This window comes from Choristoneura fumiferana, chromosome 12 (assembly GCF_025370935.1).
Source record: "Choristoneura fumiferana chromosome 12, NRCan_CFum_1, whole genome shotgun sequence".
In the NCBI taxonomy this organism is placed as follows: domain Eukaryota; kingdom Metazoa; phylum Arthropoda; class Insecta; order Lepidoptera; family Tortricidae; genus Choristoneura; species Choristoneura fumiferana.
Genome location: NC_133483.1, coordinates 9,990,054 through 10,005,844, shown reverse-complemented (window position 1 = coordinate 10,005,844; position 15,791 = coordinate 9,990,054). Strand labels below are relative to the sequence as shown.

The following is a 15,791-nucleotide window of genomic DNA, read 5'->3' as shown; positions in this document are numbered from 1 at the left end:
GATAGTTATTAATTAACTTTATGACCGCATAAATACGGGGTGGATTTGAGAATGGTCCACATTTCACGTCGCTATGGCGGCCAATAAAACGTCCGTAATATGACCTCTGTGATCGCTTAATTTTGTTGCTTCTGTATTAAAAATAATATTTAACTGCAGTGAGATAAGTTACCTACTACGGTTACGAATATATTTTGTTTTGTTGATAAATAAATGTTCATTCTTCATTCTATTTTTTATTAATTTAGCCTAACTTCATGTTCATTTAACTACTGTGGATTATTTTTGGTTCATTAATTGAAAATGTTTTTCAATAAGTGATTTTCGATAAAGCCGAAACAATTCAGACAGTTTCAAGTTTATTAAAGTACTTTTAGAGATCCAGAAATGTTGTTATCATTTGAACGGGGCCCACATAATATAATTTATCTCTAACGAATTTCCTCAACAGATAGTCAGCAGAACTATATGAGTATGGCAGTTTGCCGCACTGACTCTTTGAATATCCAGTTGGAGGTCCCGCCAGGTCAAAGTAGTGGACTGGCAGTCCACGAGGAAAACACGAATTTAGTGATATCTCATGTTGCTGTACAATCACCAGCTTATAGGTAAGAAAGAATAGTGTTAATTGAGACGTGCTTACAGAATTCCTTCATCAACCCAACCATAATAGAGTTATTGGAAAAAGTCTTTAAGTTATCATTAAATTTGTGGATGTCTTATAAAACTCAAGCTTGCCTTTGGCTCATTATAAACATTTAGTTATTACCCAAAATTAAACCACGAGGTAATTTCCTTAATTTTTGTGATACTTCGATGGCCGCAATTTAACAATATTACCTTCTTTAATCGCTACTAATTATCTAGCAATGAACTTAGTGAATCAATTTATTACAAGTACACATTGTATACTTAGTTCGGATCACAACATATATATATATCGGATTTGAGGGAAGGATATTCCCATTTGGTTCAGTGGTATCATCATTGCGTTCGTCGTCGTCAGATTAGCAAATTTTCCTAGTGACAAAATCCTACGATGTTACCAGCGCGAGGACCGCAAGCAAAAAAGAGAGCTAGTTCTCCTTTCCCACCGTATTTAAGCATTTGCAAACCGCCAATTACAGGCCTCTGTCATTGGTCGACGCGCCGACCACTAATATGTATACAGTTTGCTCTATACAGTTTCTAAACACGACTATGTGTATTCAATTAAGTAAGAATTTTACTTGTTTATGACAAATCTTTGAAATTGACTTACAAGTGAGAAAAGTCTTTAATGTTTAAAGCCGTACAAATGACATAGAACCTTAGGGTAGTTAAGGAATTTCGTAGTCGCCTCTACAGTAAAGTGCTGTCAAAGTAATGTCTTACCCGGAACTAAAGTTTTTTTTAAATAATTAACACACAATATATACAATAATTAACAAAAAGAACGTGAAAAATAGAACTAAAACTAACTTATTCTATATTATACTACCCCCGTATCACCACCCATTGATTAGTCTTAACTGACGGTTAAATATGATGCCGTCTCCGTCTATTTATAAATATATTCGAATAAAACAAATAGAGACTGCATCACATTTAACCGTCAGTTAAGACTAATCAATGGGTGGTGAAACAGCCCCTTAATTTATTTGACGGATAAATCTGATGCCGCCTCTGTTTGTTTTATTCGAATAGTCGGAGACGGCATCACATTTATGCATCAAATAAAGTTAATCAATGGGTGTTGAAACAAACCCCTATTCTATAAACATCTATATTTACAAAAATTCAAGTCGCTACTATTGCTCAGGGTGCAACTAAATACATTATTATCATTTTTTGCTAGATCTGGCTGCCTACAAATTAGAGATAGAGTAATGTCTATCAATGGACACGAGAATTTGACTCTGGACGTCGCAAATGAGATCTTGCAGAGGCGGAATGATTCGCATAATCCAAAGTATCTGACTCTAAACGTCGAGTTTAGCATGCCCAATACAATAGAAGCGTCAAGTGGAGTATTTAACGTCAAACTGGCTAAAACCACAGCGGGACTTGGTGTTACTATAACAGGTATGTAGTAAAATAAAAGATGAATTAGTTTAGTTTTCGTTATTGGATGAAGTTGCATATTGTTGGTATTTTCGGTGTAACTTTTTGTGGCGGAGTTTTACAACACATTTTTTGACGGTAAAATTAATGGAACTTAATGTCATATATTACCGCCACTTAAAGATATTTGAAATTTTGTGTAGTACAATAGTGACAATCCTTTTTTATTTTGTATAAAATATAGGTTTCCAAATACATCACTTAAGTGTTTTCTAGTTTCAAGTTAAAATAGATTTTTCATTGTTGATCGGCTGATATGACTTTATATTTGTAATAATGGACTTCCACGAAGTAATGCATCAATCAATCGAATATTTTCGATATTGGTTTTGATACAGTTTTGCTCGGACTCACAAAGATATCCGATGGACGAGCGTAACATATATCGATGTCATGTCCAATTACTTATCTTGCTTGCTTTTTTCATGATACCTAGTTATTATGGGTATCGGTATTTTCTTTTATGATAATTGTTTTCTTCTTTAACTTTCCTTTTCTTCAATGAGATAAACGTAATGTATTACATCGTCTGTGTCGATTTTGTTGTTTCATTTACTGGCGTCGGATTAAGATTGCTAATACTCCAGACTAAACTTAGGTTTTGGTATGGATGAAAAATTCTGACACAATTAATGAAAAATGAAGAAATGGTTATGATAGACAGGAAGCAAAAACACGTATCGATTATATTATCTTTTGACGAAACAACACAACAACAACGAAATATTTAACACAAACACAAATGACTTGAGAAACTGTAAAACAAAAACTATAAAAAATATACAATAACAAAGTATAAAAAGCAACAAAAAAGGTTGTCTATTTTTTCATTAATAAAACTGTTTTTGCAGGATGTAAACAGAAATTACTTAGCAATGAAGAACCGATGGTTATATCTGACATCAAACCAGGTTCTGTAGCCCACCGCAGTGGTGCACTGGCCCCTGGAGACCAACTTCTGGCCATAAACGGACAGCCTTTACACAACCTGTCTTTAGTAAGTCGTGAGCCCTTTCTTGGCTATTATATACACGTAGCTTTGTTGTTTTTGTATATAAAATATTTAGTTGGTAGTTTATACGTCGTCGAACAAGGAAACATATTAGTTGTATATTATGAATAATCCATTTTGTAAACAACTGACATACCTTTTACACCTTAATTTTGACTGAATCAGGGAAAAAAATCAATTTGACTGTGTTTTCAGGATACAGCATTTAATATACTTCAAAATTCGCCAGATGATATAATTACGCTAAAAATAAGAAAGCGTGACTTAACAGAAGATTGGTCAAACATTCATAAGCACAATGCTAAATTGGCTTTGCAGAGTTTCAGTAATATAGAAATAAAGGCAGTTGTACACAACGGTGACGACTCAGGTCACCATACTGATAGTCCTAATAATAGTGCTAAAGAAAGTGAAAGGAGTCATGGCAGTAATGAAAATACTGCAGTATTTACGATTGAATTGATTAAGCAAGAAAATGGACCGTTAGGTTTAACAATCGCTGGAAGTGAAGACGTCACACAGCCTGTATTGTTAAGTGGCCTGGTTGAAGGTAAATAAGAAAATAAATGAAGTTATTTCAAAGCAACTTGAATGTGAAATGCGAAAATAATGGTCTGTTTTATTTCAGGTGGTGTCGCGGAAAAGTGTGGAAAACTAGCAATAGGTGATGAACTTTTAACAATAAACGGAGAAAGTGTTTTGAATAAACCATTATCAGAAGCTATTAAGTTATTACAACAAAGTGGTCAGCGAGTGCAATTGCAGCTTTGCAGGAAAGTCACTGGTAAATAATATATTCTTCTCAATAATCTATTGAAACTTTGTAATATTGAAAAGTAGATAATATTAAAACAACCGATATTTATTCATTTGGTGATCAATCCTGACACATTTTTTTTTCTTTAAGGATCAATGGAAAGTGGAGAATCAAGTGCTAGAGACTCCAGTCATTCGACGTCCAGTCCAGGTTTATCTAACGACAGCGCTGTAGAATCCTGGGATCAAAACACACCAGTCAGAACAAGTGCGAGTTGTGGTACGATGTCAATTTTTAATTCAAATTTATCAAAACATTTTTCACGTTATAATTTAGTTAACATTGCAGGTAATTCTGAAGTCATAGAATACGCCGTTCCTGACAAAAGTCGTCTAGCAGATAAGCAGCCGTATTCACCAACAGACGAAGATAAACTGCTGGCATCACATTTCAACTCAGCTGCACCTTACAGCGTTAACGATCTACCTCTACCAAACTATTCACTAAATAATTCACTCAAGACTTTCCATTATGAGAATACGTGCATAATTCCCGAGAACACTTTGAAAAATAAACAAAACATAACAAGGGAAGATGATGTCCAACAAATAGAAATACTGACTACGAATATGAAGGACTGTCAGTTACACAATATGGAGAAGTCCTCTTGTAAATGTGATTACATACAAATGGGACCATATGGGGTAGTCTCGCCAAAAAGCAGGCGGCCTAATTGGGACAACGATTACATGAATAATGGCATTTACACTGTCACTACACCTCAAAAATCACCACATAAACCCAGTGTACCAGGAACCAGTTTCCAGTTTTCGACAAGCCCTGTTTATGAAAATGATGTACCAAGTAAGCAAAACTTGTTGTGCAAAACTGTATAATTTGTTAAAACAGACTTCTCTTCAGACATGCATAGCCTACACTATGGCATTTTCAATATGGACTGGTAGCTATTATATTCTCTTCTCTTCTATTTTATTTTATATTCTATCATCGTCATCAAAATTTTAAAGTCACTAAAGTGAAAGTGGAATAATTGCAACTTATACTTACCCTTTCTTCTGCCAGTCTCTTGACTATTTGAAGTGAACTGCTATTAACGTTATCGTTAGTTTGGTTAAAATAATTTTATTTCGGTCTTCTCTTCCAGTTGCACTACGTTCTTAAAATTTGTTTTTTTTTGACAGGCCTTTACAGCAGCGAGACTCTATCCCCAGCTCGCGGCTCCATCCACCATGTGATTTTGTACAAAGATGCCATTTATGATGACTACGGTTTCTCCGTCTCTGACGGCTTGTACGAGCGAGGAGTGTACATTAATCGTATCAGGAAAGGGGGACCCGCTGACATAGTGGGACTATTAAGGCCTTTTGACAGGATTCTACAGGTATAATTGACCCTAGTTTTTAAGTAATAGTTAACATGATTGTTGTATTCTAGAATATTTAATTGTTTGACTAAATTGCTCAGCAAATTATTTGTTTTATCTCAAGCTTGACTTTCGTAGTTAAAAAAGCTATTACAAGATATGGGGTCAAGCTAATGAGAACTACATATTTAAAATATAATATCAAACTCAATAAAAATATAAATAGTAAAATATACTTGAACTTACAATTTAAAATTCCAGGTTAACGGTACCAGAACAGTTGATTACGACTGTTGTCTTACAGTCCCTCTCATAGCAGCGGCAGGTGATCGCCTGGAAATTATCGTACAACGGCTCGCTACTTCTAGGGTAAGTATTACATATCGCTCATTATTTCTATGTAAGAACAACCCGCAATGTTTGCCCCATTTTTTTCGCAAATGCAAGGGCGCTTTACAAAGAACTGTGCTTTACCCAGAATTTGTTATAGTATGTCTAAGTGTTTGATATGCTAATGCCCGATAGGTACTTAACACATTGCTGTTTCCTCTATATTGCTAATGACATTAAATGAAAGACGGCAACTACTCGTACTGGGACAATAGCCAGCGCTCAGACTTATATAAGATATCGAAAATACTACTTTAGGAGGCAGCTATAGATATCATTTTTGGTGATTTGTTTAGTTTGACGATCTGCATCTAATGGTGCAAAATAAATTAAAGGAAATGACTCGTTTTGTTCTCCTATTTACTAGAGGCACTGATATTTTTTTATTATAATACTTTCAATTTTATTATTATTTAAAAGTGCCGAATGATGTTGATGTAGTTATAAATGGTTTGACGACCGGTTGGCCAAGTGGTTAGAGAACCTGACTACGAAGCTTAAGGTACCGGGTGCGATCACCGGCCGGGGCGGCGAATATTTGTATGAATAATACGAATATTTTCTCTCGGGTCTTGGATGTTTAATATGAGTATTTAAGTATTTATTTATCTATATACATTACATAAGTATGTTGTTCCGTTGCCTAGTATTCATAGTACAAGCTTTGCTTAGTTTGGGACTAGGTCAATTTGGTGTCCCATGATATTATATTTTCTTATTTATTTTAGTTTTATGTGCCACAGTATTTCTTTGTACTGTGCACAATGCTTTCACAATTATTTAACAGAGAATTAATTGCATTGTCTCTAATAGGATTTCCACTGTTCTTTTAAAATCTGGAGAGTTGAAATAAAAATATTTTTATGTTTTTGGTTTCAGGACCTCAAAAATCAAAGGCTGGATGGTGGTTCCAGTCCGAGTGACAGTAGTATCGTGACTAAGACCATTTAGTGCATAACCCGGCTTTAGTGTAATTACACGAAAGAGCATGGACCACATAGTTTGAAAAACAATGGTAATAACATGACGTTTAACAATAAAATTTAGTGTTATATGAAGATTGAATGAAGCTAAAAATTTACGCATAAAATAGCTTATTCAAGAAAGCTAAAATATACTCATAAAACTAACGAATGGAAAAACATCAGGGTTCTAACCGACTATTAAATAACTTTACTAATTATTAATGTTGAATATAGTAGAATCTAATGTTGTAAATAGTGATATAATCACCACGTTTATGATAGTGAAGCTAAAATAGATAGGTTCAAGTTTAAAGGGATGTTGAAATTGTAATATCTAATTGTTTTTTAATCCCGTATGTGCCTACATGATGTTTCTGCGTATTCATAAATTAATTGGTACAATAGTGAAACATAACCCAATGTTATGAAATAATTAGTCAATGTATAAATCGACTTAAATATAATGCTAGATCCTGTCGTGCAATGAGTGCTACTTGAATTGGAGTTCACGATTCTAAATGTAAAGTAAAGATTAGGCTAGATATTTTAATTAATTATTTCCTAAATAGCTACAGAAGTAAACGTACTATTTATAGTAAGAATGATGAGAGCCCGTGGTAATCTTAGTAATAGTTTGGACCTACGGCCTCTGCAACAGATAATCGTGGATTCAAACCTCTGACTTTTTTGGAATTCAGGTATAAAATCAACCACGGCGGGATAATAATATGATGAGTTAGTTAAGATTGACATTGATTAACAATCGTAACAACATAGTGATCATTATCGGAAATTAAAGTGTTAAATATAAATTAATGGTAAATATAAAAACAGGCTGTCCATGTTTCTGGGTTGCAATCCTGCCTACAAGTATTTTGATTTAATTAGTAACTGATTGTAGCAAAGTCGACATACCTATATTAATTCAAAATAAAAAAACGAGGAAAACATGAAATGTCATTTTAGTCTCCGTGATGAAAAATGAATGGTACTTTTACAGAAAAGGATAATTCAAAAGGATATTTTTAATCAAAATTTATATTGGTAGCGGTTCCTATAAAATAATAACCGAATCATAACAGACTGTCAGATAGTTTTTGTTATACATTAATTTTATTAGTCAGAATTCGCAAATCTAATTGAATCACTTACCTATATGATTTTGTCAGTGTTGGACAGCCTAACCTAAATTTTAACTTTGTTTGGATACAATTTTGCTAACTCAAATATTTTTTTAAATAATCACCATTTTGCTTTACCATTTACCTCAAAAAGCCCAGAACAAAGATAAACCACAGATGTGCTTAAAAAATAAATGCCAAAGAAGAACTGTATAGTATAAAAATATCTGAATTTCTCCTTCTCGTTGAGCCTGTATTTTTTTATAATTTTAATTTTATTTAATACACCAATTTATCAATTGGATTTCACAAAGAAACTTAAATAACCAGGAAACCTTATTTGTTTAAAACAATATTATAAAAGGCACGGAGCCAAATTTGCTAAGGAAATATGCCATATTTTCATACATTTATGTTCCCGCATTTAAAGATTAACAAGATCTTTCTTTACATTTTCCGATGTACGTTGTTTCCAAAAATGCTCGTATATTATTATTATGTCTAAATTAGTTTGGCTTGTAGTAACTTGGCTTTTTTCAAATGTTTTTTGCGATTTCTACATTACAACTTGCCTAATAATACTCTACATACATTCATGGAAATTCCAAAAATAAATTATAATCTATAATCGAAGCAAAAAAAAATTATTGAGTTGTACAGTCGAGTTCATAAACTTGTGAGCAAAATTGTGATCAAAAATATCTGAACTCAACTCTATTGTCAAAGGCGTAGAAGCGTGTTCAGATATTTTTGATCAAATTTTAGCTCACAAGTTTATGAACTCGACTGTACATTATTTCCAGATACAATATTGCTTTAATGAACAGTTTTGTTTTGTTTTTGTTTTATTTAAATAATTATGTAATATTTTAAATAGCCAGTAACATTCATGTGAATTTGCTTTTGATGAAAAATCATGTCCTTTTTTATGTATACTGTAAATAATATTGTATCTTTAATTTCAAGCAATATGAAATCCTCAAAACCTTTCACCTCTATGTATATTTCATACTTCTTAAAGTTAAAATAGTAAAATGTACATACAGTAATTTAGTTAGTGTATGTTGTTGGCATCAGACTGATAGTAACTATTTGGATAGATTATAGTTAGATACATTAATCGTTTACAAATAATTAGCATTATGAAAGATTAACCATACATTGTTGTCTGTAAAACGAGAAATTTTAGCAAGGTGTTTGAAGGAATATACGAATATAATTATTAAAGACAATTTAACATCCATAATTATGTTCAATTCCATAATATATTAATCCTGATTATGTTTTGTTTACGTCATGGCTACACGTAACATTTTATGTATATTAAATAAGTTAAGTACCTAATTAAAAGTTTCCATGACACTTGTACTTACCTAATTGTTTGGCTGTCTTTAAAATTAATTAAGTAATATTTATTTCATTTACACTATTTTTTTTTTATTATTTGACATGATTTGATAGCCGAACCATACTTTTATAATTGTTTATTAAATCTAGATTTATTCATCATTAATGACAGTCACAACATTAAAGGACTGTATAAAAGTTTTTTTTAATTGTTTGTTAATTTGTATTTATAATGAAAAAGTTTAGTAAGGGGAACATTTTACTTGCGTATTGCATTCTTTCGATGAATTTCGACTACGTCAAGGCTTGCAGAATCGACTACTTAAGATATAATACTTGAAAGCAATTGCCAATATTATAAAGGGATGCCCTTTAGCAAACATTAAATTAATTATGTCCACCCTTATACACACATTTTATTAGGCAATTGCTCAGTGAACATACTCATTGGCAATTTTTTTCGGCTTCGTCTTTAAACTCTTAAAGACGAAGCCGAAAAAAAATTCCATAGGACTTTCATAGGAGCTCTGCTTTGCTGGAGACGTGCGAAATTTAGCAATCACATTATCACATTAAGAGGGTGAGTTTGAATTCGTCGGATTCTTTACGTTTCAGTCTCACTCTCCTTAAAGGGAACAGACCCTTATGCTGACTGTACATCTATATGGTACTTGCTTCAGATATTATGCTGAATTCGAAAGTGAACACACATTAAGCCGGCTAGTATTAAAGAAGTATTTACTCGTAGAGTCATGTGGGAATCTCTCGTAACAGATTTTTTTTACGAGGATTGTATATTTACATTTGATCTATGTGTATTATAATTTACGTGTGTACGTTTTGCTTTTGGCGTACCTACACTTGCCTGTCAACCTTTCGCATTCGCTTTCTCAAATGTCCGCATTTACCTTGTCAATTAAAAGTGTAAATAAACATAAAAAATATAATTTGAATTGAAATTTTATATTTCGATAACAAAGGTTTATTACAACAGAATACATTTAATTTTCTTTTCAATTAATAAAAACTTGTATCCTTGAATTAATTACTGAAAATTGCGTACAGGTGCCTCACATGGCTTTACTGGTACAACTGCCATCTGCATTTATGACATGTTTGAATATAATGTACTAACTCAATTGTGAATTTGTGAAGACAAATTAAAAACAGTCCATGTTATTTTAGATGTAGATAGTGATTATTACATTTTATTTTTGTACCCTTCATTGTAAGTACTTTTAACTGTCAATTAATGTATTGATTGAACTAGACCTAGGAGCTCAGACCTAAAATACCAAATAAAAAATATGCGTGATTATTTCACTGTTATTATTTTAGATCATGAATCATGATCTTCTTATAATTATTTGTTGCTAAACGTAAGGGTGCTCCCACACTGGTGGTTATGTGTTATATAACGTTATACAACATTTGAAAATACGACGAAACGGTTCGAGAAAAGGTAGGTACCTAGTGTCCCACATTCTTTTTTTTCTTTTGTTGCCAAGACGAAAAAAAAAGAAGGTGGGGCACTACCTACCTTTTCTTAAACTGTTTCGTCGTATTTTCAATTGTTTTATAACGTTATATAACACTTATAACAGCCAGTGCGGGAGCACCATAACCAACAGTAAGTATATAAATTCTCAATCGTTGTTTTCATCTAAACCGTTATCTTTAGGAGTACACAAAATACCCATAGTCTTGCTATGGACTAGTGATGTATAGTTGGTTTACAAGGTTTTATTTTACTTGCAATGTTTGCACGTACGTGCAAAATTTTTCCTTGCTAAATAACGGAATTTTCAGCAGAAAACAGTTTTTTTTTTATATGTAGAAAACTGACATTTACAAATGCAGCACTGAAGATAAGCCCTATGAGTAGGTATTGATGCCTTTTAAACTACAGCTGAGTCTGGCCAAGTATACCGACGAGCAAAAATAACGGGTCTCTATTTACAACTTTGTACCAGAAGGGACTCTTTTTAGGGTTCCGTTTTTGCCATTTTGGCTCCGGAACCCTAAAAAGGGTCACTTCTGGTACAAAATTGTAAATAGAGACCCGTTATTCTTGCTCGTTATAGTTTCGCCATGTCTGTCTGTCTGTCCGTCCGCGGCTTTGCTCAGAGACTATCAATGCTAGAAAGATGTAATTTTGCACGGATATATAAGTAAACTATGCCGACAAAATAAAATAGTTAAAAATTCTAAAAAAATTTTTTTTGGGTACCTCCCATAGACGTAAAGTTTTTTTTTCTCATGCAACCCGATAGTGTGGGGTATCGTTGGATAGGTCTTTTAAAATCATTAGGTGTTTGCTAGGACGATTTTTCGATTCAGTGATGTGTTTGCGAAATATTCAAGTTTAAAGTGAAAATTTTCATTAAAATCGAGCGTCCCCCCCCCCCCCTCTAAAACCTAAACCGGAGGGTGGGAAAATTTGAAAAAATTCAGGATGGTATTAAACTAAATGTATAAAACTTTCAAGAAAAACTATAACGGCTAAGTTTGCTTGAAAATTATTAGTAGTTTAAGAGTAAATAGCAGCCTAAGGTAATAGTATAAAATATACCTAAACTTGGAAGATTCCGTATAAAATACGAAATCCTTGGAAAAATATTACTTAATTTTTTCGTAATGGCTACGGAACCCTATTATGGGCGTTCCAACACGCACTTGGCCGGTTTTTTTATCTAATGTATTTCCAAAAACGTCCTGCCAACCCGCTCGGAGATACAGACACATTCACTATATCTTTCTGCCAAACAATTTAGGATGATGGTAAAAAAGATTTTAATTGCGATTGCGAGCGCGCGTACGATACGCTTAAATTAAACTGTGTAAGTACCTACAGGTTATTTGCAATGTAATTAATATGGTCACTACTTTGAAAAAAGCTGGTATCTCAAAATCGATGGTCTTTCCGAGTGAACTTAATGAACATTGTTTTAAGGGTCAAATTTGTTGACGTATTGATTTGAGATACGAGATTTTTCAAAGTAGTGATGATTTGATGATTATGAACGTATAAATAATGATTTATACTTAGAAAATAATGTGTTGAAAAATCTATGTGTCTATGTGTGTATGGACACACTAAATTAGGCACCGATGTAAAGCCGAATCCAAAATGCAGATTAGCCAAAATTTATCGCACAAAACAGCGCGTGGCTCTCAAATTCCGTTAATACGCGTATAATCGGTGGACAAAATCCTCTGATAAGCCGCCTGAACCGATTACACTGGCCTGGGACGCGTGACTGGGCAAGGGTGGCCATCAGGCGTCAATCAGGTCCACTCGACTGTGAATTTTGAACGCTGGAAATGTTGGAACTAGTATTTTTTGCAGGAGGGAAAGTTTAAAGCGTTTGTTTTGAGGGTTATTGTTTTTGGTTTCGGAATGTTGACGGATATAAAGCGTTTTGAATGTTTAACCCGTCGTTGATATTCCAACAGTTACGTTGCAAAATAAATAAATAGTAACATCAAGGGTTTGTTTCACCATGCTCTATTAAGTTCCTGTTATTAATATGTGATCGATACAATTATTTGATACCGTCTGTGTTTAGACGAACAAAATAAACAGAGATCGCATCATAGATAACTCTTTTAAAATAATAGGAATTTAACAAAGTGGTAGAATACAGGGTAAGTGTTATCTAAAGTTAACTAACTTTAATGAGTACGATAGAATGAAATCACTTATCATTTAATCGCACGATATTAACGGTGTATCGGTAATTGCTTTGTATTGAACTATTTGGCTATTGCCTAAAATTTCGTTTGTATCAGGTGGTCATTTTACAGTTTACCAAGATTTTCCGTGTTATTCAGGGATAATAAGGCTAAATATTAATGCAGTTTATTTTAATAAAGTAGTTCATATTTTTAACTACAAATATCTGTACGTTGTTAGGTAATTTGTAGTTAGGTTGGTGGTAACCACCTATAAACAAATAAACAGTCCAATAAAATTTATATTTTTGTTTTATCATAGATAGCAGCAAGAAATAAAAACGGTCAAAAATACTTAAAACAGGGTTTAATTCCAACTCTTGGCTAACCTTTTTAAAAGCCAAGCAAAACTGGTTTCGAAAATCAAAGCATTAATTTCCTTAAAAAATATTATGCTCGTCCTATCAATAATAAGCCTTGATCCTCATTAAAAAGTAATAATATTCTCATCACGTCTTCAGCAAGCAACACGTTTTATACAACATAACACCGTTGGTAAACTATGAAACAAATTCTCACGCCCTTCCCCCATTAGCACACGTGTGATTTTCGATTGCGCGAGTTGCGACCTCGATCGAACCACATGCAAAGTGTGTGTTGCCGGTGTTGCCAGAGGCTGCACAAAATTTCCATTTTCCAAGCGATTTCCCACAAATTAATGTCCCGAATCCGTCGCCGCCCCCGCAATTTATGGGGGATTTGCATCTAACTAAGGGTACTTTTTCCCGTTCGAACGATGATTGCAATGTTAAACGAGGTTATTTTAAGATGCAACTTTAAACTGTGGGAGACAGGTTTAATGAAGCCATTTGGAAAAAGGTTTTTTTTTAAAAGATGCAAAAGACGTATGTAGGTATTACTTATTGCTTTCTACGCAACAAGGACTCTTTATTGTACACCAGAAAAAGTAAGCTAATGAAATGGAATAATAGTGAATAGTAACAATAATAAAAATAAAACACTTTGTTATAAGTAAGACAGTATAGTAGATTGTTCAACAAGGGACTAACAAAGCCATAATGACACGAGATATGTTTAGCCACCCGAGCAGAGCAAGGGTGGCTATAGTTTGAGTGTCATTATGGTTGTTTAGTCTCATGTTAAACACTCTACTTTTCAGTTTAAACGGAAGGAAAAATAACCTAACCATAAAACAATATTTCTAATACAAGCTTTTTTGCTGACTGTACTTTTTGTTGACTGTACTTGCATTGTCACCCAAACTACATTGGCATACCAAATTTCAAGTCGATGCTATTAACCGTTGAAGAGTTCCGTTCTGCGGAGACGATCCTGGCTGGACTACCACAATGTCACTACTAGATTATATAGATTATATTTGTATTATCACGCAATTTACATAAGTATTCCAAATTTCAAGTCAATCTGACTACTGAAAGTTGGTCAAATTTAACTTGCAAGATTTGACTACAGACAGACAGACAGACAACGGAACAGGTGAAACTAAATAAAAGCTGGTAAAAATGACGTTCTGCTCAAATAAACATTGTTTTTTTGGAATCTTTTTGTATTTTTTTTATTTCAATTCCAAATTTTTACTTTTACGGTCATCCCGTAAAACCTAAATTGAAAATACAAACTGAAATATAGATGCACAGAAAAGCCAGAAAAATAAGACCAGCACTGGGAATTGAACTCAGGTCCTCGGCATTCCGTGCTGCGTGCTATACCGCTACACCACTGCTGGACAACGGTACAGACACGAATTTCCCCTATGCACCACATATCTCAGCTTGTTTGTTGAAAAAAATAAAAAAAGATATAATATATAGATATATTCTGTTTGATTTTTTGGAGTGTTTTTGTATTTTTTATTTCAACTCCAAATTTGTTACTTTTACGGGTATTAACGATAAATAGTTATATTCGTAATCATTAATTGTGTTTCACGAAATTAAGGGAAACAATAACGTACAACTCGGAATGTACGCGCAATAATGTACGACGTGATAATCCGAAGCATTATTGCTTCCAATTATCATGCCGTACATTATCATGGTCGCGCATTATCAAGCCTGTAATGTACGTAGTGATAATGTACGACGTGATAATCTGAATCCAATCGATTCAATGAATAGACATTTTTCGCCGCGGATCGAGCGAGCGCAGCGAGCGAGATCGATATAGTCGGAGCAGATCCGACCTGGCCGGGTTAGGTTGGAGCAACAGCGCTCGCCGCTCTTGCCCTTCGTTATTTTTTTTTTATTTCAATCACGGAAATCATAAGGCATGATAATCGGAAGACATAATGCTCATAAGCACGGATTATCAGGCCGTGCATTATTAAGCGTGCATTAACAAGTCGTACATTAACTACACCCGAAATTAAGTCGTGTTTTTTTATATTTTTGCAAAGTTGTCATTTTGAGGTTATTTTTACGACCTTACAACTGTCTATACAAAAATCACTGAAAAGGCGATAATCCTTCTCCATTCATAAACACTCTGATTGTTTAGGAGTTTCCAAAGTAAATTAAAAAAAATACTTAAAGAGCATGAGAAGTGAAAATATATTACCTACTGCAAAATAGTTAAATGGTGCCGAAATACATAATATTAGTTAAGGAATTAATTCTTTTTTAACGCAGCTCATTAGTTACTCAGTTATTATAATTATACTTTGGCATCGTTACCTAGGTTTTGTAACTATATATGTTAAAGTTAAGAATACTATATTATTTTAAAGGTAAGTATTAATAAACTTCGGAAGTTTTACTTTCCGATTTTTGTATTTATTATAATATGGGTACATATCGTCTAAGAAACTTAAAAAACACGTTTTAATGGTAACTTCCTAACTGCTCCATCATCAGATCATGGCCACCTTTAGTCAAAATACACCTTAAGACCATTCTAGCAAGCCTGAACACGGCTAAGTAACGGCATTTTATCTTGGAGTTCCAGTTCCAGCTTCCGTCTTCATCATCAGATCAGGTGGATGGCGTCATCCCAGCAG

The 15,791-nt window shown here is 33.5% G+C and overlaps 1 protein-coding gene across 3 annotated transcripts in view; it reads left to right on the top strand.

The window, feature by feature from the left end:
- The window catches only part of Grip (Glutamate receptor interacting protein), a 279,195-nt gene extending 268,798 nt beyond the window's left edge, over positions 1 to 10,397 (top strand). For 2 of the 3 annotated variants that reach the window (XM_074095242.1, XM_074095244.1), the window contains 10 exons: positions 452 to 608; positions 1,838 to 2,064; positions 2,955 to 3,100; positions 3,311 to 3,665; positions 3,744 to 3,899; positions 4,023 to 4,151; positions 4,209 to 4,736; positions 5,075 to 5,274; positions 5,518 to 5,625; positions 6,526 to 10,397. In XM_074095242.1, coding sequence (XP_073951343.1) covers positions 452 to 608; positions 1,838 to 2,064; positions 2,955 to 3,100; positions 3,311 to 3,665; positions 3,744 to 3,899; positions 4,023 to 4,151; positions 4,209 to 4,736; positions 5,075 to 5,274; positions 5,518 to 5,625; positions 6,526 to 6,597 — 2,078 coding nt within the window. In that variant the 3' untranslated portion in view covers positions 6,598 to 10,397. The remainder of the gene's footprint in view (positions 1 to 451; positions 609 to 1,837; positions 2,065 to 2,954; positions 3,101 to 3,310; positions 3,666 to 3,743; positions 3,900 to 4,022; positions 4,152 to 4,208; positions 4,737 to 5,074; positions 5,275 to 5,517; positions 5,626 to 6,525) is intronic. The other variant, XM_074095243.1, reaches the window with a different exon arrangement.
- Positions 10,398 to 15,791: the final 5,394 nt, after the last annotated feature.